The sequence below is a fragment of the Aquila chrysaetos genome, chromosome 13, assembly GCF_900496995.4.
Source record: "Aquila chrysaetos chrysaetos chromosome 13, bAquChr1.4, whole genome shotgun sequence".
NCBI lineage: Eukaryota > Metazoa > Chordata > Aves > Accipitriformes > Accipitridae > Aquila > Aquila chrysaetos.
The window spans coordinates 23,291,111-23,314,251 of NC_044016.1; the positions used below are offsets into that span (position 1 = coordinate 23,291,111).

The window sequence follows — 23,141 nt, forward strand, 5'->3', positions numbered from 1 at the left end:
GAAAGTGTTACGGTATTGCCTGGCAGAAGGACAGCACACGGACAACCTGGGGGCATATGCTTTGTCTTCTTAGGAAGTAAGGCTAAAAATACACTAAAATTACTAAAAATACACAGGGCTAACCATTTCATAACAGATGGTGGTCTGGACTTGCATGGTTTTTAGGACTTCAGGTACAAAGTTTCTTTTGAACTAGGAAAAAATCCACATGCAGAAGAACAGCACTTTTCTAAAAATAGTTCCTTTCAGTTTTTTAGAATGTATGTCAGATTTAGGCCATATATATTTGTGTCAAATCTAGGTAAATTCATGTTTAGTTCCCCAGCTTGGAAAGCTGTTGTGTTCTGGCAGGTTTCTACATGCATGCAATAACTTCTGTGCTTCCATGCTGCTCTGCCTGGGTAAAATGGGCAGGTGAAAAGCAGGTGAAAAGCAAATAATGAGTTTGGGACCAGACAGGTGACCTGATTTTCACAGTTGCTATGCACCCAGGCAGCTGTAGATGGCAGTTCTTTTAGGCCATTATTTTTGAAAACAGGCCCACTCATCTAAGGCCTGCAGCCTGAGACAGCCACTTTGGAAAATCTTTGAAAAAACTCAGTTAGGTTTTTGCATCCATAATCTTTTGTTTGAGCTTTGTGCTGTGTTTGCCTCTGGTTAATTATCTTTTAAAAATGCTTTCCTATTTTAATTGGCTTATAGAAAGATTTTTGGCAGATGGTATTGAAGAGAGAAAATAAAAATAAAGTTTCCTCAACAAATTTTTATTACCGTTCTTGAATATTTGAAACTCCATCAGCACGGAGATTCATGTAGTCCTGTTCCATTTTAAAACACTGACGGATTATGTAACTTAAAAACAATTACTTATAGTGAAATTTTTTCTTTAAAATAATTTTATTTTAGTGAAGTGGAAATTATCCACAAAATTGAAGAGATTTCCATCCTTGGTTTAATTATCTCAAATTACAAACATTTGAAGACATTATACTTTTTTTTGTAGCTATGAAAACTGTAGAATACTGAAATAGTATTCATTTTTCCATCTTAACAAATTTCTGTCTCTCAGGTTGTAATTTGGTCTCACGTAAGGCTAGTTTCATCCTCAGGTTCTTAATGGAGAATTAGTTAGCAGCTGTAGTTATTTTAAAGGAAGTCTTTGTTTGAAGATAAATAGACATTAGACTGATTTACATTTGCTAATTTGCAGTAAGACTGAAAATTCTTGAGTTCTTGGTACCTGTTTAAGTTACTTTTTTTTTTTTAACAGCACTTTTTTCACTTTTTAGAGGTAATTAGTGTGTTTTTTAAGGACTACATTGTGTTCCTTTGTTTCTGAGTGATATGGCTGAGGAAAATTCCAACTGTTGAAGAGCAGTTTCTGTCATTGCATAGACACAGTGGTTTCCATAATGGTTTCATTGAGCTCCCACACAGAAGAACATGAGTTTTATGCTTTTAAATTCTGGCAGGATGTTGTGTGCGGGCACCCTCCAGAAGCCTTCGGGAAGACAAATGGGCACAGCAGGTTGTCTGTGATGAACCTTCTTCCATTCAAGGCCATAAACAGGAGGCAGATCCAGAAATAGCGTCATAAAGGAGAAAGAAGGGTCTTGTGAGCGTCACCGGTAAAAGTCATGTCTCAGATGGGACGCAGGAGCAATACCTCCCACACCCTGTTAAACCCAAGTTCCTCCATGACTTTGGGCAATCTATAATGGACTTTGGTGAAATCAGCTTTGGGCCCTTAGATGGCTAAAATTGCAACGAGGCTTTTGTGCCAGGACCGCTCCTCTTCCTGGCAACTGGGCGGGGGTTCTTTGTGATTTCGCAGCTTCAGGTCTCCACTAAAGCAGTGCAAATACTCGTATTCGAGCAACGTCTGAAGCAGGTGCAGCAGGCACCACGCGGCGGGATTCCCGCAGCTGCGGCCCACCCGGACTCACAGCTGGAGGCCCCGGTCCCGGCCAGGCCGGGGGTCCGCCCGCTCTGGGGCTGCTAGGGCGACACGGCACGACACGGCACGGCGCCCTCCGCCACAGGGCCAGGGCCAGGACCGCGCCCGCCGCCCGGGCGGCCCGGCCGGTGGCTGCGGCGGAGGCCCGTCCTCCTCGATCCGGGTATCACCGCCCCGGGACGGCCCCGCCGCCGCCCCCGCCCCCTGTGCCGCGGCGGGAGAGCTGCGGGGCCGCGCGGCGCCGCGCCTGGGCCGGACTCGCTCCCGCTCCCGCTCCTGCTCCTGCTCCTGAACCGGCCCGCCGGTACGTAACAGGGGCGGCGCCGGGCCCGCGGCGACCCTTGCCGGGGCGGCCGGGGCGGACTGCGAGACGGGCGGTCCCCCGCGGGGAGGTGACGGCGGGGCTCCGGCAGCCCTTCGGCGCCCCTTCGGCGCGGTGGGGCCGGGGCGGCGGCGAGACACCCCTCCGGGCTGCGCGGGCTGTGCCACGGCCTGACAGCTGGGTTTCCGCCGCTCTGCCGTTGCGGAAAATCCGATTATAGGAGTTTCTGGCATTAAAACAAAAAAATCCCACGATGCGGAAAAGGTTAAAAGTGAAGGCTGCGGTCCTGCGCACGTGCCTCACCCCCCACCCGCCCCCGACCCACAACCGTCCTGGTTTTGCTGTCATAGCACATAGCCTTTTATTGCAGAATCTGCTAGAGTTGTATTGTAACTTTGTATCTGCAGTATGCGCCAGTTATTCTAGCCTTACACTTTTGTGACTTAAAAGCAAAGTAACTCGTTTGAGTAGAGTAGGAAAAACATCTTTAACTCTGACTGTTATTGTTGTCTCTCAATTTTAGGAGAGTGCAGAAATGTCTCCCTTTGAAAATAAAGGGCTAATACTGGGCATAATGGCAGGGACTGCTGGAATAAGCCTGATGCTGCTTTGGTATCGTAAGATCCGAAAACCCGGTGTAGCTGTGCATATACCTGCATTCCTAGATGTAGGTACCAGGCTTAATTCTGTGGGCTTGCAAAATGAAGCTCCTAACGAGCAAGAAGCAGTAATGGTTTTACACGGAAGGCAACTGCAGATACTAGAAAAATTGAATGGCTTGCTAGTAAGTGTGGACGAACTGAAGAGAGAGGTGAAATTTCTGAAAGAAGCTATTCCAAAGCTTGAAGAGCTTGTTCGAAATGAGCTTCAAGGGAAGGGAGATGTTCAGAGAGTTAGCCCATCACACAGAGCAACGAAGCGGAGAAAAGCTGAGACAACTTCTGGTGCAACAGAAACTACCAGCTCTGAGGAGGCGGAAAGTGAAGGAGGGTGAGTCAATAATATTTTGTATATTCTACAGTACACATGCAGTGCAAGTTACATCATTACCTATGTGAAACTTCGTATTGTAATCAGGAGGCCCTTTAAAGTTTTACGTATATTTTATATTTCTCTACGTTCAGGGAAAAAAAAAACCACCCAAAAATTCAGATTAGTAATTTTTATGTCAGAGGAAACTCTGGGTGACCATCTCTGAATCTGCACTATGGCTGAAACTGGCTTAGTGCCAAGCATAATACAAATTTTTAAGGGTGCATTTGGTAACAATCTGATGCAGTATTGCTACATAGCTATGCAATGAGAGCCAAAGTTCAGAGTAATGGTGTAGGTTTAAAAGTGCTTCTAGTAAGAAAGTAGTCTTGTGCCTCTGACAGTTTGTTCAAGCTGCACGAATGCTCCTGTGCTTTTCATGATAATTGTCTTCTATGGGCCTTAAAGATGAGTTATTACAGTGTTCTGCCTAAAGGTGTTACATGCTATGAAAGCTATGTCTGAATGCAACACATGTCCAAATGGTAGCATGTTTATGTATATTTGCTGTTGTATACACTTTCTGGTGGCTTAAAAGGTAATCATGAGGGATTTAGGGTACTGACTCTAGCAAGTTCCTAGTTTTGATCTCATCTTGTAGTCCCATTGTGGTTAACGGGATCTTTTATTTGTGTGAGTTGAGGAACTCGCTGAAGGATCAGATGTACCTGGAGTCCAGGAGAGGAACTGTATTTTTGTCTTTTCCTATGTTACCTAATATACCGTCTAGTAGTAATGTGAAAATGGTGATGACACTACTCTCCTGTAATTGCAACTTTGTTTTGATATAATCAGATTAGGTACTCATATGCAATTTAATAAGGGTATGTTTATAGCAACTGAGTTTTTTGAACCATCTCCTCAGTGTCTTATACATACCTGTGTAGGCAGCGTTATGTCTGTAAATTGCCTAAAGTAACTTTTTTTTCTTTAAAGATATATTAATTAACTGTAATATTCTGAATATAGCAACATGCTGCATATAATAATTAATGGAGTTCTATTTTTTAAGAGTTTCTCCAGATTTATTTTCAGTTCCTGTGGGCAGAATTTCTTGTTGTGTTACATCCCAGCCCACATGCTTTACAAGTCTTATATTTTGATACCATGTTTTGAGACCTGTCAGTTCTATTATGAACCAGTTCTTTATTTTAAGTATTCAGTATTGGCAGGGATATTCAAAGACATTCCTCCTTCATGTGGTGTAGAAACATTTCAGTTCTATTAGTTTCTCAGATTGTTTTATCCATTAGTTTGTTTGCAGAGGCCTTTATGTTATGCATAAAATATTTGGAGATGTAGGTAAGGCCAAAGGACTGGTTTATGAATAATCAGGTTCCAAACACAATATAGGGGTTATTCCACACCTAGCATTTGAGGAGATCCCGTTTTCTGGTCAGCAGAGATGCGTTGCTGTTTGAGAACTAGCCAAGGAAACTTGTCTGTTCAGGTTCTGTGTGACGAAGAAGCTGATGAGGTGATCCATTACAAGTGATTATAGTGTGCAAAAGCTTTGAATGTGTCCTTAAGAGAGGCCTCCTCTGACAAGTATTCGTGTACAGTCAGAAGGAAGGAAGATAATTCAAGGTTATAGTGTTAGTCATTTGGGTATGTGCTTTTCCAATGCTATTTTTTAATCCCTTTTGAAAAGAGGTGATTTTTTCCTACTAACACCTTGTACTTGTGCTTGTTTTGCATATCTTCTCTAAATTTAAGATCATTTTATTTAAGTAATTTTCTTTTGGCTTTTTTTTTCTTCCTTTTGCAAATGAAAATAGGTTGTTAATCCTAATATGTGTACAGTGACAATGTATATAGCTTTTTCTGAGGTCTTCTGTAACTTTGATGATAGTGGTGCATGTTCTGTGGGAGTTTGCCGTGAGAGACAATAATAACACACATTTTTTTTTCCAGTTAATGTGTATCACCACTTCATGTGCTGTAGGTATAACACCATGTGCATTGTTTTATACTGTTCTGTGGTGAATTCCGCACACAATAATGCATTCAGTTGCTACCTTGTGCATTTGAGAAATAATTTTTCTCTTAGTAACAGGTTAAACATTTTTTCACTTTCTGTATTCTATCCAAAGTACATGCAGCAGGTTTCACTGCCTCAGCAGTATTTTCATGATCTAGAAGATAGGATTTTGCTTGTGTTAAGCACTTCTGGTTTTAACTGACAAAGGGGTAGATGCTGGGAATTGACAGATGAAGTAATCTTAAGAGTTTTATGGACTTGTGCTGGATGACTACATTGGTTTCAGATTTGTAAACTTCTTCCAGAAAAGCTTTTAATACTACCTGTTTTTTCCATAAAATATTTTAAGCTGGCAGTCTGATATGGTCCTCACTGCTTTGATCTGCTCTGGTCATATTTTCAATGTCACTGTTGGTATTCAGCACCTTGGGAAGACAAGCTTTCTATTTTGCCTTTCAAAAATTATATATTTCTGTAAGTGGAGAAATACCACATGCTTTTTAATAAATGAGATATATTTTTACATAAGAACGGATAGCTTTAATGGAAGATACACTGAATGGATGGGACATGACTGAACACTAAAGAGACTACAGTTTCTAGTCTGTGCTTTTCTGCATTCTGTTCTTAAGTTTGTTTCAGTTCCCATCATTTACTAGCAAAAACCTCAATCTTTAACATTTGAGAATGTGTAACAAGCACTCATTCATTTACAGATACAATAAATTGTGTCTAGATGATCACCTGGGATGGAGATTGTCACCTAATCCTCCTCTTTGTGATTTTAAAGCTGTTTCCTCCCTGATACAGCAGTGATGAACCACTGACATCAGTGTCATGTTTGACACTGGTCTTCAGCTGGCCTGGCATCCAAGCTTTTCAAGTTACATTTGGCATCAGTCACCAGAAAGATTCGCTGCAGTAAATCTTTTTCCTACAGATGTTTTGTTTATAATTTTTACTTGAAATAGTTTAAATATTCAGCAGGAAGAAACATTTCCCTTGCCTGCTTCTGAGTATCAGTTCACTGATCATTTCTTCATTTATTTTTGCTGCCCATTTGTTTTCAGTGCAACCCTCAGTCGACCTAAGAATCTGATTTGCCAAACTTTTCCTTGAAGGCCGCTTATCATTACTGATGGATATGCACTCTGCTGGGTGATGCAGTGCAAATTTGATCCAGATCAGTCTGTGACATATAATCACCTTTCTATTGAATTTGCTGGAACGGATGAGATGGTGTTTGTGTCGGCTTGTGATTGTAAGTTGGCAGGGAGGGAGACAACAGGTGATATTTGATCTGTCTAAAAGCTGAAGTGTTGGGAACAGCTGATACCTGGTTAGGCCCAGTGTCTGACAGTTTGCAGGCAATCCAACACAGTTTTTGAATGAGCAAAGTGAGTTTATACCACAGTGGTGTTTCATACCATGTAGCTCAGGGTTTTTTTTAATCCAGTACTCAGTGCGTGGATTTACTGAACAGCTTAACCACAGTGTGCTGAGTCTCCAGCACAGTTTCCATTTGTTCTTTGAACTTTGAACAGTCCTTTGTGATCCAACTGGGTCCTGTTGGCTGATCATTGCTCCTCACATTCTTACAACTGTTTTTCTCTTTTAAAAAAAATCTATTTGTAATAAAGGTGAAAACAAGCTGGCACTGATTATAGACATTTTTAAAGTTTTTCCATTTTCTCAAATATTGGTCAATGTGTTAATCACATGTAAATACTCGCTTTTCTGTTTATCACCTGATAAAACCTCTTGCAGGGTAAAATTGCAGATGTCAGTGTTGTTATATGAACATAATGACTCTCTCGGTGTTTGTTAATTTCCCTTTTGGATTACTGTCATCAGCCCTTAGACCCTTGGAGTTTTTAAACTGTGTTAAAAAGAATCTCCACTTCTGTTTGTGTTAGTACTGATTTTTTTTTTTTATAGTATTGCTTTTCATAACATGCTTTTCTAGAATGAGTAGATGTATAAGCCTGCTAGCTGCTTTGTTGAAGTCAGTTATCAAGCTCTTCTTATCGTAGTTTTATATCAATAATATCTGTTACACTCTTATTTTGTCCTTAAGTAGCTGGAAGGACTTCCTATCTTGTAATAAAACTGGCTTCAGTTCAGATTGGCAAAGTACAGCTTACCCAAGTTGTTAGGAAAAATCCTAGCTGTTTATTTTTTAAAAGTCTGTATCGCCTTCTTAACATGGTACGTTTTCATGCTTAAAACATTTCAGCTATGATAAGGATTGAACAGAGAGCTAGTAAGAAAATGAACGTCATCAGAAACAAAACAGAAGAACATTCTTTATGCCTAGTTTGCCAAAATGGTTGAAGTTATATTTAATGTTTTATACATGATTATATACCTTGCTGTCATTTTACCCCTATGACTTCTGAGCAAGGTAGGAGTCTGCCTGGGGTGCATGACTAGTGAGGTGAGAACTCATCACAAATGTCATGAAGCCCTTGGCTGTCACCTTCCTGCTTTTCCTGTGGGAAATGCTGGGGGGCAGTAATGTCAGCTCTGGAGCCAAAGAAGAAAAGACAAGGAAGAGAGGACCCTCTGAAGGCACTATGAATTTATTCTGAGGAAAGAAAGGAAACATTTAGAAGAATGCTGGTGCATCTTGCGGGTAACTAGCATGATGAATCTTAAGCGCTAGCAATTGCTTGCACTCCCTTGAACATTTTGGTATCAGGACATTTAACTTGTGGAGTTCTTATGAAAAACACTTCAAACAAAACTTGGAGAAGATCTTAAACATTTTGTTTCTTTCATTTCAGAATGCCCTTCTTATCTGTTGGTTGTGTAGAAACTCCTGCCCCTTAGTGTAGCTCAGTGTCTTCTCATTTATGTCAGCAGGTATGGGGTTGTATGATTTGTTGCAGTCCCTAGGAATCACTGGCATTGCCTTACACTGAAAAAAGTTACTCACTGTTGTGTTTTTCATTTCCCACAGGTTGTTTTATAGGTATTGTTTTTCCTTCTTTAAAGCACACAATCAATGTGTAAATTGAAATTTTATGGCATTCTCATCAAGGTTTAAGATGGTATGCTCCACATTTAAATTCTTTCAGGATTCTTAAAGCAGATAAATAGAGGAAGTAGTTGAGAATTTCCCAGGACAGTGGAGGTGAGAGGGAGTGGGGAAGAAATGACCTGTCTTCTCTGCTATTTCTCAGCACAAATGTGGCCTGGAGATCATGTTTCTGTAGGTGAGGTGGGATAAGAAAAGGCTTGAGGCAGTATGGTCTGATCTTAAAAGATTATTCTTCCATGATATTTTATAATTAGCTCCTTCTGGGTTCACATCATCTGGTAGATAGTGACCTACTTGACACTTTTTCCATTTGAGTCTCTCAATGAATATTCTCATATGACTTATGTGATGTCATATGAATTTGATGTTTGACCTCAATTTGTTGTTTGGCCATGACAGTTTGATACAGCGCTGCTGGAAATCTCTGCTGGGCTTGTTTGGAGTGACAGGGCTTGGCTGTCAGCCCAACCTTGGCCTTTATAGCTGGGACAGTAACATTTTCTAATAATCACTTTTGTCTGTTTTCTAGCATTGGAACAGTAGTGATCATAGAAATTTTAGCAGATGTTTATGCAGCAAAGATAAAGATGGCAACATCAACATTGACTTCCAAACAGTGATTCCTTACTTTATATCTACCTGCTTAGGTAGCATTCAATGCAGTGCCCAAATTCCTGTAACTAAGGAGTGTTACAGTTGCAGTACTGTATTGGAATTTGAAATTGCCTACTGCCTAGTTGTTGCTATTTTATATTATCTATTTTAGGTTGGTAATTGCACAAACCCTCGGTGCATTTATCTTTTAATTGGGGGGGGTGGGGCATCCAAATCATGTGAGAAAAGGTACTTTCCAACCATACTTCAAATCATAGGATTATGTATTGGTGCTAAAAGACTGCCCCCCTCCCACCAAATTGCCTGCACTTTTGGTCAAGTTAGTGCTCTTACAAACGCAGCCTATATGTGGTGTAGCTCTGTACCCACTTCAAAATAACTGTGGAAGAACAAGGTGCTGTGTTTTTAAAGATGCTTTAGAAAACCAAAATAAATGTTCAGTGACTTACAAATAAAGACTCTGCAGGATACAACATAGGATATGTCATCAACTTCAGCATCATCAAGATTATGTAAAACAAATCTGTATGATGTTTCCCATCTCTGCTTTGCTCCATGTTGTTTCTCAGTTTGAACACGTACACATGGTTTGTTTATGTATCATTTTATCCAAATGCATTTTTGACTCCTCTTTCCCATATTACTGGGTTAAGTTTGCAGCGAAACTGTCACGTCACATCTAGCACTTTTGTACCTTGATAAGCAGTTGTACTTGTTCATTTACAGGCTCTAAGCGTATCTGCTCATGTTTTAGTTCTGGTCACTTCCGAAAGCAACATATTGAAAACAGAATAGTTAAAAGCCATTATTATTAACCTCCATTTATATTGCTAATGTTCTGTACTGGGTATATTTCTGGAAAAAAATAGATTTTTTGTATTTTGACTGTCATGGCCTACCTTGATTATTCAGTTGCTTAATGTGTATAGTACATTTCATGCTTTTTCTGCTCATAGTTACCATTTAAAAAAATCTCTGAACCTAGCAGCTAATACTTTTACATTATTATTTCTTATCAGAACAGTATTTTCAAAAGTGGAAATGCAGAAGATTAGGCATTTCTGTCCATTTTTAGTACATAAGCAAAAAGCTACTTTTTAAAAATAATGCCATTCAGCTGCTCCTATATGAAATTGGAGTACCCTAATGTATGCTCAGCACTTTGACAGTAAGTCCACCTGCTTATCTCTGCATGGTATTTCTATGGCTTTTGTAAATATTTCTTTGTCCTTGACTGCCTTGTGCTGAGTACTTGTGCACTAAGCATAATGAATTAATATAAGCTCTTTGCCAGTTTCAGATATTCTGACCTTCAAAATGTTCAAAAGAAATAAGTAAAGGAATTGATAACAGTGTTGTTATTGCTTATGTTTAGATCTTACAGTGTTTAACAAAACATTATGTAAGTGATTCTTATAACACTTATGTTTTGGTTAGTAAGCTCATTCCTATTTCAAAAAATAGGGAAATTGAAGTAAAGAGTTGAAGAGGCCTATTCAGGTTTACAGAGCATGTCTTTCATAGACATTAATGATTTAAAGTGTTCTGCATTTGAAACACAAGGATACATGTGTTTCTAATATGTATCTGCATTTTTTTAATGCAGTATTAAGCAGCAGGACAGTGTAATTACTTGCATGTTATGTTTAGAAAATGATTGTGCTGTCCCTTTGAAGATAAACGTTTTGTAATAATAATAATAAGTTTGATACCATGAATAAAAACTCCTTTAAGTTGGACAACTGGAAGAAATTGTGCTCTGAAATTTTTGCATTTGAATTTAGCAATGCTTTCCCAATATTTTTAGAAAATATGGTTATTGTTTTCTGTGATTTTAGTTATCTTACAGCTCATACTGATTCAGAAGGAGACTCCGAGGAAGAAAAGGGATGTATGAAATCACTCAATGCCATTGTGAAATCAGAAGAAGAAGAAGAGTTATTTAATCTCTTACAGCAGGTAGACAATTTGCACAAGGGTTCAGAGGATGATAAAAAGGAGGGCTTCAGACTGCTGCTTGAGAAAGATGACAAGGTATTAATGGGTAAATTTAGTATTATGCTGCTATTAACTTATGCTTTGCACTGCTTTTGAGAACTTCCTTAGTACAAGCATTAAAATGCATGCAGGAATGGAAGATGAAATTTCATGTGTATTTTTAAAATACAGTGAAAAAGAAATATTTCAAGGTGTGTCAATATTCATGTTGGGTGGGCATAGAAGTTTTATTATTTTATATCCCATCCAGGCTCAATAACTTTGAGGCTTTGTTTCATGTATGCATTCTTGCATGTGACAATGAAAGATCATGGTTTTTTTCCTACATAAATGATACTTACTTTTGCTGATTTTGGAATGGTCTATGTGAGAAAGTCCTGTGGAATTATTAGTAACCAGGCCAAGTGTTCTCAAGAAATCAAACTATGAGCCTGTAGTCTGCTTATACCTTTCTGGTATACTTCATGTGAATTTTCCTTTGACTTTACTGTGCACATATGTAACTCCAGATAAAATTTCAAAGTGGTTTGACGTGCAGTGCTTAATTCAGTGTATCAGTTTCTTCTGATTTGTCAAACATTAGTACTGATTATATTTTCATTTACATATTGAAATACCCAGGAAGGTAGATGGGATACTGATTATGAGTGAGTATGGTGCTTATGGCATCCCTAAAGAAAATACATGACACATCATTCAGGGATCTGTTGTGCTTTACTGGATTACTAGATTATTTTTTTTTATAGTAAAAGAACTTTAAAACTGATCTGTGAAATAAAACCTCTTTAAACAGACCATGGTATTTCCAAAAGCTGTATTCTCCTTTGGTAGTGAAAAATTGGTCATCTGGTTCTCACATAAACTAAAAGTAGTACAGAAGGATGCAAAACAACCAAAGATTTATGCCATGTTCTGATAATCTGCTTTAAGCGTTATGAAAGGAAACTGTTTAAATTACATTCTGATCAGTTTAATTACCCAGCTGTCCTCTACTTTCAGTATGAAAACTGTGTGGACTTCCTTTGGAGACTTGCACGTGCTTATGGAGATCTGTTTGAGATGACTACCGATGCTGAGGAGAAGAGGAAATACGTTACTGACGGTAAGCAGAGAAAAAAGGTTTATGTAGAATGCCATCTGAATGTAGTGAAACATGCTTTGAACTTTGGTTAAGTTTTCCACTCCAAGGAATTTCCAATTCAATAAATGGGATCATTTGTGCTGTAATAATGTTTTGTGCAATAAACTGCCACAGTATACAACTTCAGTCCATTCTTTCCTTACTGGAGAGATCCAGAATCAGTGAAGGAGAAGTACTGTGGGTCATAATTGAAGGCTGTTGACTCTGGATGGTGCCTTAAAATCCTTTATTTTGTTGATGGATACAGAATGTGAAAACAGACAGATGCTGTAAGCAGAGTTTCTTAATTACACCTTTGGGAGAGCAAGAGGAATAAATAAACAAATGTCAAGCCAAAGTCAAGGTTTGTTTTTCTGCTTTCCTGTGGCAAAGGAGCCCTCCTGCATATCAGCAGCCTCTTTTGTGGTGATGGTGGGGATGAAACTTTGTAAATCTGGAAAAACTGTTGACCAGAAACAGAAGTCGTGTGTGACAATTGATATTGCTTCCAGGCATCTCTCCCCATGTGTCCTGTTTGACAGCTTAACCTCAACAAGGTTCTGATTTTCTTCTTCACAGCACTTTTTCCTTGTTGCTTTTAAAAGCATTGCCCTTTCTTTCACTGTCTGGATGCATATTGGCTAAAGGTACAGTTTACATTTCCCTTTTTGTTTTGGGCCTTCTTCTCTTTATTACAATGAAACCTACATCTTTTCTACATGTGTCACTCTCCTCCAGTCAACACACTGTTCTTAAAATAATCCTTTTTGCCTGTATCTGGGAGTACTTCTCTCTCCTTTGTTTCTCCATTGCCTCTCCCTTTTTCTGCTGCATCAAATTCAGGTTTTATATGTGTATTCCAAGTTCAGGTTATTTTGTCTTTTGTGACTCTTTTCCTGTTTTCTACTTTTTGTTCTGTCAGCAGTGACCACATCACTGACAAAGCAGTTTTTGCTGCCCTTTGTCATCCTTAAAGGCAGTGTCATGCCTTTGTGCTGTTATTACATATTCCATAGCCAATCTCAGCTTGTCCAAGGTCTTTGGCCCTATCCTTTTGTCATCTAAATGCTCATGAAGACTTGCACTGTCTTAGCTACTTAATTGATACTGTCTTTGCTTTAGTAGCTACTTGGCTTCTTTGTATGGAAATCACACGGTGCAGTAAGGATTACAACACAAACGAAATTACAACAGTGAACTCAGTTGTTGGATTCTTTGCTTTTACCAGTGACTACATGTAGCCTCAGCTGATGAAAGATAATGGCATAGCAAAAGACAGGGAGAGATAAAGAATGATGGAAGGAAATTGGGTCTTAGGTGCTGAGTAACCAGCCTAGTTTGGCTCATTCTCATGAAGTGGTGGGTGACAGCAGCCTTTTTCATCTCAGTTTTTGCAAGTGGTGCAGGGGGATTTAGACTGTGGGGGAGCTGGCAGTAGTTTTGTGGTTTTTTTCATTCCACTGGGTTGGAGGACTGTGTATGCTGTTCTTTGGGTTTTTTTTAAGTTAACTTCCAATACAGAAATGTCAGTGTGGCTTAATTGGTTGCAGCTGAGACTTTGCAAACAGCAAGCATCTCATCTGAACTTCTTACTGGGAGCATGGGTTTGATCAAATCACGTACTGTCATCTTTATTCAATTAAAAGTGGAACTTAATGGAAGTCTTTGTGCTGGAAAGGAACTTCAACTAGTTCATTACTGTACCCAAGGCAGGAAACAGTTTTGCTGGTTCTTCTGACAGGTGCTTCTCTAACCTGCTTTTAAGGGTCTTCAGTCTTACAGACAACTCTGCCTCCTTTGCCAGTCCAGTCCAATTGTTCCCTGATTTAGCTGCATCTGAATTGTATTTTAAGAGAAAATGCTAAAATTGCACCCATATATATATATATGCGCATATATTTATGTATGTATGTATTTATGGGTATGTAAATAATGTACAGCCAGGATGTTACATTGTCCATCTAAATGTTTACAAGAACAGGAAGCAATCTCTTCTTTGCAGCTAGAGTATAACAGGTTGCTTCGTTCTTTCTTGGGAATTGCCTAAAATGTGGAAGAGTACAATAAATCCTTTAATATATTGTATTCCGTTTACAGGAAAGATTAAAGCTGAAAAGGCTGTTCTGCTGGATGGCAAGAGTGCTGAGAGTCACCAGTGGTAAGTGAGAAAGTGCATTTTTGCAAACTTTTATGTATTTATCATATCCAACAAAAAAAAAACCCTTTAGAGTCTTTGGCTCTAAATAGTGCCCACAGCAAGTTACATTTATCGTGCTGCAGTGTGACATCAATTTCATAAATTGCTCATTAATATCTTTTTATAGTTTTATGGAACTCAATTATCATCAGTTGCAGCTAAAAATTACCTTGAAGTATTGTGAAGCATTTGCTATAGCATGTGAAACAACTCAATAACCATACTTCAGTATGTACCATGAAATGTAGAAGGGAGTATTTGCTTAAACTAGTATATTATTGCTCAGAGAAGCCATAGTTTTTCATTTACCTTCTCTTTCAACACTTCGCAAAACAATGTCATTTGACCTCGTATTTTGTCCTTGTACTTGTAATATTCTAAATTCTAATAATTAAAAATAGACAATGAGAGGACTATGGAATTTTCAATTAACTTCTCAATTTTTGTTTTATCATATATTTTTCCTCTAAGCTTGGCACCTGGATTAATTTTGTAGACTTTGCCAGGACTAACAAACTCTTTGCAAATGTAAATATTTTTTATCAAATCAACATTATCAGGTATAGATAATTCTGCTGAGTTCTAGCTGATACTTCCTCACCTTACTGTTTTATTAATCAATTTTACTGAGCTTCTAATTTCTTTTCTAATATTGTTAGCTTTTTCCATTTTGGTTTCTATGTTCTTCATTAATTTTGTCATTACACATGTAGGGTGGGATTTCACTTAACTTTCACATATCTAAACCAAGTCCTTTTATCTCAGGCTCCCTTCACAATCTGAAAAGAAGTAGCCACTTCTGGAGTGCAGTTCATGTGAGTCCATTTTGCCCATCTGCATTAGGGTGAGGTGAATTTCTCCTGAGGTTCAGTTGATATCTCCATTCCCAATAAAGGGAGCACATGTCAGCTAGATCAGGTTTAGATACTTATTAGACACAGATGTGTTCATTTAATTAGGTGACTCACTGGCTTGGTCTCTGTCTCTCCTAAACTTCAAAGATGGCTATGTTATTGTTCCACACCATGTTCCTGTGAGCGTTGCCGTGTTCCTATGATTCTTTTTTTCCTTCTGTTTATAACAACTAGTGATCCAAACACCCGCTTTGTAACAATGGGGTGCTAGAAGTGGTGTGCTGTGGGAATCGTGACTAAGCTTCACCACCACAGACAGATTTGCATTTGCTCTTTCTGATGTCTTGGAAGTAGAGATGATGCCTTGGAAGTAGAGATGATGCCTGCTTGAAGGTGAAGCCTAGGCCCCAGGTGGCTATAATGTGGCAGTTTAAGATAGGAGCTTTTGCTTTTGGCTTTACCCAGCTGCTTGTTAATTCCTATCAGCTGGAGGTTGCTGCTGTGGCAGCAGAACTAACAGAAGAGGACCATCTTGAGCATCACTCCTCAGTGCAAGGTGATTTGAAGCCCATATAGCTTGAACACCTTCTGAAAGCAATTCACAGCCATTTCTGCTGTTTGCCTGACCATAGCCATGGTCACTTCTTCAGGGTAATGCTGGTGTACCCCTCTCAGCTACAGCTATGTGTATAAACAACCACAAAATCACATGCAAGCGGAAGTCCTGCCCCTCCCTCCTTCCCTTTCTCCCCAGCTCACGAGATTGACAAAATCTAGTATAAATACAACTTCACTGGCAGAAACTACACCAATAAATGCTTACATATTGTTCAGAGAGATGTAGGTGGTCTGCTGGACTTCAGATGTGAGATCCTGTACTGGCAGGCACATCTAGCAAGGGAAAATTATGAGTGCAAGGAGACATGTTCCAGAGGTTAGCTCAGAAAGCCTATTTGAGAGGTTTAAGAAGAAAATCTTATGTTTTGTAAAGTACTGCTTCTTGTAACAGGCAATGGATTTCTGTATGGTTTACAGTTTTCATCCTTTTTGTATCTGGGTTGCAAGTGAATGTGAGGGTTTTACTGTTGAACTGGTAGCTTTCTAGTGATGTAGATGGACACTACAGAATAGTTTGGTATAATATTTTTTTAATGAATATTTTATCTGCTTGTCTTTCTTTTCTGAAGTCATTCTGACCTGATGTGTAATTTTTAAACTGTGATGCCCCATACTGGTTATGCCGCTCTAACTGATGCTCTGAATACTGGGCAGAATGGACTTCCATGCTCCAGACAGACATTTGTATGTTTTTGTCTAGCCTGCCAACTGTTGTTCAGTCTGTGGTCCCAGCAGATCCTTTTCTGTTATGCTGCTGCTTAACCAGATGGACTTGTTTTGTAACTGCACATTTCTTTTTTCTTCCTTGGTAGAGTACTTTACACATGTTTCATTGATTTCATGTTGATATCAGACCATTTCTCAGGTTTATTGAGGCCATTTAGGTTTGTAAATGCTTACATCCCCTCCCAGATTACAACTTTATTTTAGAAGTGTTTTGGGTTTTTGTGGGTTTTTTAAAATCATTGACTTCATTAATGAAATTACTGGAAGATAATGGACCCAGCACAAAACTTTGTGGAACACCTATAATGATGCTCAGGTTCACTTGAACCTGTTTCTCCAACCACCTACAAGTGATTTAATGTAAATGATATTTCCATGGTTAGATTTTGAGGAACATCAGGTAGGACAAAGTCAAAGGCCACATTAAGGTCAAGCTATATCCCATTTGTTGCATTCCTCTAATATTCCAGTCTTGTTTATCTTGTCAAAAAAGAAAAATATTTTTGTTTGATACTGTTTGTTCATGACAAGCTTGCGTTAACTGTTTTGTATGCTTCTGCATTTACAGAATAATTTATCCTGGGATGCTTTCAGGTTAGGCTGGTTTCCCCTTTCCCCTTTCCCTTTGGTTTTTTTTTCTGTAGATAGCAACTATGTTTGCCTTTTTCCCTTCTGCTGGGACGTTCTGCATTACCCAGGAGATTGTGGTAGTCAGCTGTATGTCAGATCTGGATTGTCTGAGTCTGGCTGATGCAAATTTATCCAGTTCATCTAAACGTTATTCTACATGTTAATCCCCATGAACAGGAAATAAGACTTTGGGGAATCTTCCCTGCAGAAGCTGTTCTCTCAAAGTCATATGCAAACAGAATTTTGCCTAAAATCTTAAATAGATAAGACTGTGTGTGAACAGAAAACAGTGCAATACAATTAAGGCATGAAGAAATAATATGTGAAAGTAATATGTAATCCATAGTTTAAAAGGATAATAAGAGAGAAAACAAAACTTAAAAGAAAAAATAGAACAAATATTTATACAAAAATACTAGGATCACTAGCAGGTGGTCACTTAAAGAAGAATGGTGTACCAGTTTTACCTAAGGTCAGAGATGAAGGGCAGTACCCAACTCTAGATTGACATCTAGATGTACTGTCTCCATTATCTGTCTACATGTGAGTGAGGGACTTGTCCTCCACTTATAGGGGATGGAGAGTTAATGTTTAATAGGCAACATGTGCCATTTGACGTGCCAGCATATTTGCATGGCATGGGAGGTATCACGCAGGACCTTTGGGGGTCGGTACTCTTCCAGGCCGGCAGCTGGAAGTGGTGGGAAACCCTAGGGCAGCTCCAGTGGCAGCAGGCACCTGTGTCCAAGCAGGGTTCTACTGTGAATTGAATAGGGTCTCCATTGACTGTAATAGATTAGATACACAGATGAGCATGAATGCAAGCTCTGTGTGAAAACAGTGCTGTCTCAGACCAAAATCCTTCCTTTTCACCTCACCACCAACATAAAATTTTCTTAAGCTGCATAAGGTAAATGATCTTAGCCTGGGTCAGATAAGCCCATCTGTTCATTAGACAGTTTTCTCATTTTTCGTGTAAGGTTGTCTCATTCTGTACTAGCTACTGATGAGGAAGCTGGCTTTCTGACCTTGCCTAAGGAAAGTTTTGGTTGATTTCTTACTAATCTGTACTTTCTTATTTCTGAGGGGTTTTGGTATTTCCTATCAGCACAACTGAGTTTTTAACTCATGTTTGGTATAGCTGCTATCTATATTGTTAACTTATGCATTATTTCTAATGTTCTCTTAAACTGTTTAATATATTATGGCTTACTAAATGCGTAAGTATTAAATGATAGGCCTATTCTTTTCCTGGTCCTGTTTCTTGGTGTCTACTTACAGTTAACCCTTGGGGGTAGGGGAAATATAAGAAAAGAATTCACCCTTGTTGGTTTCATCTTTTGTCATTTTTTTCCTCATTGCTAATTGTTTGATACTTTCATTTATGTTTCTTTTTCTTCTGCTGTATTTATAGAACCTCTTCTTACTGCCTTCAGTTTGTATTTAGCATTTCTGATATATATCTCTCTTTAAATATGCCATCCAGTTCTGATATATATATATATATATATATGTCATTAATATCCATCCAATATCCCTAGCTTAGCCATGTGCTCTTATTTTCACCTTTAGGGTCAATTACTTTTGGATTTTTAAGTCAATAGAGAACACCTCACTGGAGCTGAATTAATCTTTAAAACCTGCCTTTCCTCTGCATCAAAAGTAGTCATTTGCTGCTGTGCTTTTGAATATTGTCTCTTAATCATTCTTCTCTAGAACTTTTTATAACATGGCACTTTTTTATGGTTTAGTTTTTTTCATTAGAAATGTACACCATGCCTGTCAAGCAAGGATTAGGGCTATAGACCTATTTGAAAGTTTATTTTGGAAGCTTATCCCTGCTGCTTGAAAGCTCTTGTTTACCGCATAAATATGTTTTTGTCACACCCTGACTGACAACTGTTCCAGTAAAGCCCTAGTATAGACAGAATTACACTGGAAAAAACATCCCTTTTTCAGAGCAGGGTTTTTCCTATTTTGTGAAATTGCCATAAGTTGTCTGGGAAATAGAATGTATCTTTTGCCTTCACCAGGAGAGTTTAGTGGAATGGTCTCATGAGCAAACTCTTGCTAATGTAGGCCTGGAGTTCAGCTGTCTTGCCTTACTTTTCACATTTACTTCAGTTAAGAACAAAAAAAATGCCATATATCTTCTCAGTAGGTCATCTGTATTTTTTTATAAAACTTTATCATAAAATACATCATCAAAAAAACTGGCCAACTTACTGATCAGAATACTGGTAACCAAGTAACCAATATTCATCCTCAAATTAAATTTGATAAAATATATGCAAAAAGAACTCAGCAAAATATCTTGAAATAAGTTGGTTTTGGTAGTGAACTTTTGCAGCTGCGAATAATTTTTGTATCTGAATCCAGATTTTTTAAAACATGTGATCATACTTAATATTGTAGTTGCCAGTGAGATCAAAAAACTTTCAGATTTTTTGAATGGTGACCTCTAAAATACTGAAGTAAATGGAAACACTGGAAAGGAAAAGCATAGCTGTAACCTTTTATTATTTGTGTGACCACCCTAAAGAGAGTCAGAGTAAATATTCTAAGTGACTTGTTGCTTTGTTCAGCTGGTGTCAATTATTCAAGCTGTGAAGGAACTCGCATGCAAAAGCTGGCATCAGCCAGTTGCAGGTCTTTTTGTTCTTCCCAAGCCTCAAACAAAACCCTTTTGTGGGTCAGTGATTCCCAAATGATAGCTGTGAATCCTCATAGCTCGTCTTGGACCATGGAACATCTTTATCGTCCAGATTTTAATTGGAAGCGCTATGTGAATAATTCAGTGCTGTAGTTGCTTCGGATGGCATCGCTTTACGGCTTTGCAGTTACAGAAAACACAAAATGTAGAGGAATGTTAACTTTGCTTTTATTTAAAACTACACAATCACTTTTAAGTTCTTTAGCAAAACAAGTGAGTTTTTATGGTGGGGGGGGGGGGGGGGTTATTGCTGCTTTTTCTTCAAGAATTTGGAAGAGGTCCAGAAGGCTTCTCTGCTGTTGCCCAGAACCCCGCACCTCCTTTTTTGCTGAGGAGGATTTGTTACAGGCTTTGCAAAGAGCAGAAAGGTTATTAGATGTGGCCAGTGTACATGACATTTACTTAGAAAGATCATTCTTTGCATTGAACTTTGGTTTGTTTGCCACAAACAAACTTAGTGCTGCCATTAAGTTTGGGTTACTCTCTCTATAGAACTTACCCGCTGATAGGAGTCATATAGCACGTGTCTCATTTGGCTTGGAGTGAAGTTATCAAGTGAAAACCTAGTCATGTTAAGTGAAGAATCCCCCTGAACCACAGCTGCCCCCAAGACTTTTCTTCTCTATGTGAGTTACTGGGAAGCGCAGAAACAAGTTTCGCAGGACCAGGGTTGTCCATGGCAGCGGGTTCCAGAGCTGACGGTCTCTCACTGAGAGGCAACACTATGGAAGAGAATGGATTGGCTTCATTGAGGACATGAATAATTACCACTTACTTGGTGTTTTGGCTGACTTGTATTAGTAAGACAGAAAATGGAGAAGAATATAATCAGAAATTGTGTTAGCTTTTGTTTGTTGTAGAGTTTGTTATTCACTTCCAGGACTAAGTCAAAATGTTGACCCTTATGTTCACATATAATTTTGTGCTAAGCTTGGGCCTGGGCTAGAACTGATGCTTTCGGAATCTTTGATGTGCTAGTATGACTTGTACTTCTGAGTGGACTTGCTGTACTTGGTATACAAAAAATGAAAGAAGTGATAGTCCCAGGTAGAACATATTTCAGTGAGGAAGTCTAGAGATTGCAAAGATACTGAGAGGCTTTTATGTAACAAGTATGGAGTATCTAGCCAGAAGGTGTTTTGTATTACTTGAGAGGTACAAAGTATTCAGAAATGTAGAAACTTTTGTGTCTTGTGAACAAAAAATGATAAAATCACTCATAATAGGATAAAAAACTGCTCAGAAGAAGGTTTCTAAGAAAGTAAACTACTATTTTGACCCAACTGGGATTAAGTTTCTCCTGGATTAACTTTTAATACTAAGTGATATTACTACCCAGCATGATAAAGTCGAGTTCTTAAACCCATATAACTTGGTTATTTTGCAGAAATGTGGGAAGCTGTGCAGAAGCAGGGAAAATGTAGTTCTTATGGAAGAAGAACTTTTATGTTTGGTGGCATGTACACACAAAGGGATTTTACACAAACTTCCCACAAAAAAGTGAATGTCGTACTCTTAGTAGTAGAATTATAACAGATAATTTGTCAGATTTGTAGGGTGCAGTGGCGAAAAATAATATTTCTCTAGTGAAACAAAACTCTTCAAAATTATAGAATATGTTGTAGGATATTATCATACTATTAACAACTTTTAAAATTAAATTCATACTATGTTTCTAACTACATTCTTGTAACCTTCTGCCCTTAATTATCCCTTAATTAGGCTTAGAAGAGACAGATAACTTACAAGCTACAAGCATCTGTTTCTATCATAGTCTTATTTTTCAGGAGTTGATACCTTGTGCAGAAATAATTTCAGTCAAAACTTGGTATAACAAAGTTTCAAGTTAGTAGTTATTTGCCCCGTATTTGATTCATGGGGAGACCAAAAAAGTTTTATAGCAATCTTTGTTGTTAATTATGCTTAATTTTAGTCAACAATCTTTAAATTACTTAATTATTTTGGTAAAAAGAATTTAAAATTTCAACTACAGAAAGACAAATTCAGAAGCTATTCTGAAAAGCTGTACCTTGTTCTGCAGTAAGTGGATCAGAGGGGTGTGTAGGTTCTTGTGTATTTCTGGTTAGAGCATTTAAATGAGAGAATGGTGGAAGGTCATGCATTAGGACTGTGTGGTTGCTGGAGTTAGTGATTAGATCTGATATAAGGCACTTTGTGTGCAAAAAAAAAAAAAAATCACAATCTAGTGGGAGGTTGTTGGTTTTTGTTTGGTTTTTTTTTTCTTTTCCATAGGACAGGTCAGTGGAATATTTCAGTTCAGAAATGTTGCAATGCCTCAGGGCATTTGTGGTCCCTTCTCCAGTTCTCCATCTGTTGATCTTTCTTCTCGGTGCGCATTTCCCTCCCCGCTGAAGGGAGGTAGCAGATGTTGGCACTTGCATGACATTAGCCCTTTGCAAAGGACTGAGCTCAGGTCTGTAGTCCGGCCTGTGAGGAGGAGTATGATGCATCCCCTGGGAAAAGGTTCCTGAAATAGCAGTGCACTGGAGAAACACTGCAGCATCCTCGCACAAGTGCAAAGGAGGTGGGTTTGAAATGTGAAAAGGACTATTTGCTACGAGTTTTTTGCCAGAATGGTCACAGAGGAAATAATACTGGCAATCTAGTGATCCCTGTTTCTGTCAAGGAGAATTGTTGTGTTGCTGTCTCTGAAAGCTATTGTTTCACTCTGTTTCCACATATGTGAAGACTATATCCTTCTAATTTCTTCAAGATTGTGTTTGCAGCTATAACAACTAAAAAAGTCTGTTACAAAAATAAAAGTTAAATTTCTGGAACACAGAAATTTAACACAGTTGCGGGTTCCACAGCCTCAGAAATGCAGAACATGGCATCCACGTGTTCTACTGGTGAACTTCTGTGAATATGCATTAACAGCAGCATTTTTCCTTGTTTTGGTATATTGTATGTGTTGCAATAAACTATTAAGCCAGAATTTTTAAATATCCTTACTTTTGTTTTGTTTTGGTTTGTTTTTTTACCAAAGTATGGGTTTGTTTCCTGTGTTTTTGCAAGCATCACCTACGCAAGTGTGTGCCACATCTGATGTTTCCCTGGAGCTCAGCTTCAGTGCTCTGGTGAATTTTTAATATAAAAACTATATTTCTGCCAATTTCTACAATGTAGACTCAGTTGTATTCCAAGAAGAAGGGAAAAAAAAAAGAGAAAACAAAACAAACAAAAAAACCAAAACCCATGAGCAAAAAAACCACCTAAACACTTCACTTTGCACCTTGGCGCATTTTACTTTGTATATTGGCAGTCTTTCACATTCATAGCCACTGCTTCCATACCCTCACCACCATGAGGAAGCT

The 23,141-nt window shown here is 38.6% G+C and overlaps 1 protein-coding gene across 1 annotated transcript in view; it reads left to right on the top strand.

Moving 5' to 3' along the window:
- The first annotated feature begins 2,152 nt into the window (after positions 1 to 2,152).
- The window catches only part of RMDN2 (regulator of microtubule dynamics 2), a 51,885-nt gene continuing 30,896 nt past the window's right edge, over positions 2,153 to 23,141 (top strand). The window contains exons 1-5 of the mRNA XM_030035338.2: positions 2,153 to 2,261; positions 2,803 to 3,269; positions 10,789 to 10,984; positions 11,948 to 12,050; positions 14,166 to 14,226. Coding sequence (XP_029891198.1) covers positions 2,815 to 3,269; positions 10,789 to 10,984; positions 11,948 to 12,050; positions 14,166 to 14,226 — 815 coding nt within the window. The 5' untranslated portion in view covers positions 2,153 to 2,261; positions 2,803 to 2,814. The remainder of the gene's footprint in view (positions 2,262 to 2,802; positions 3,270 to 10,788; positions 10,985 to 11,947; positions 12,051 to 14,165; positions 14,227 to 23,141) is intronic.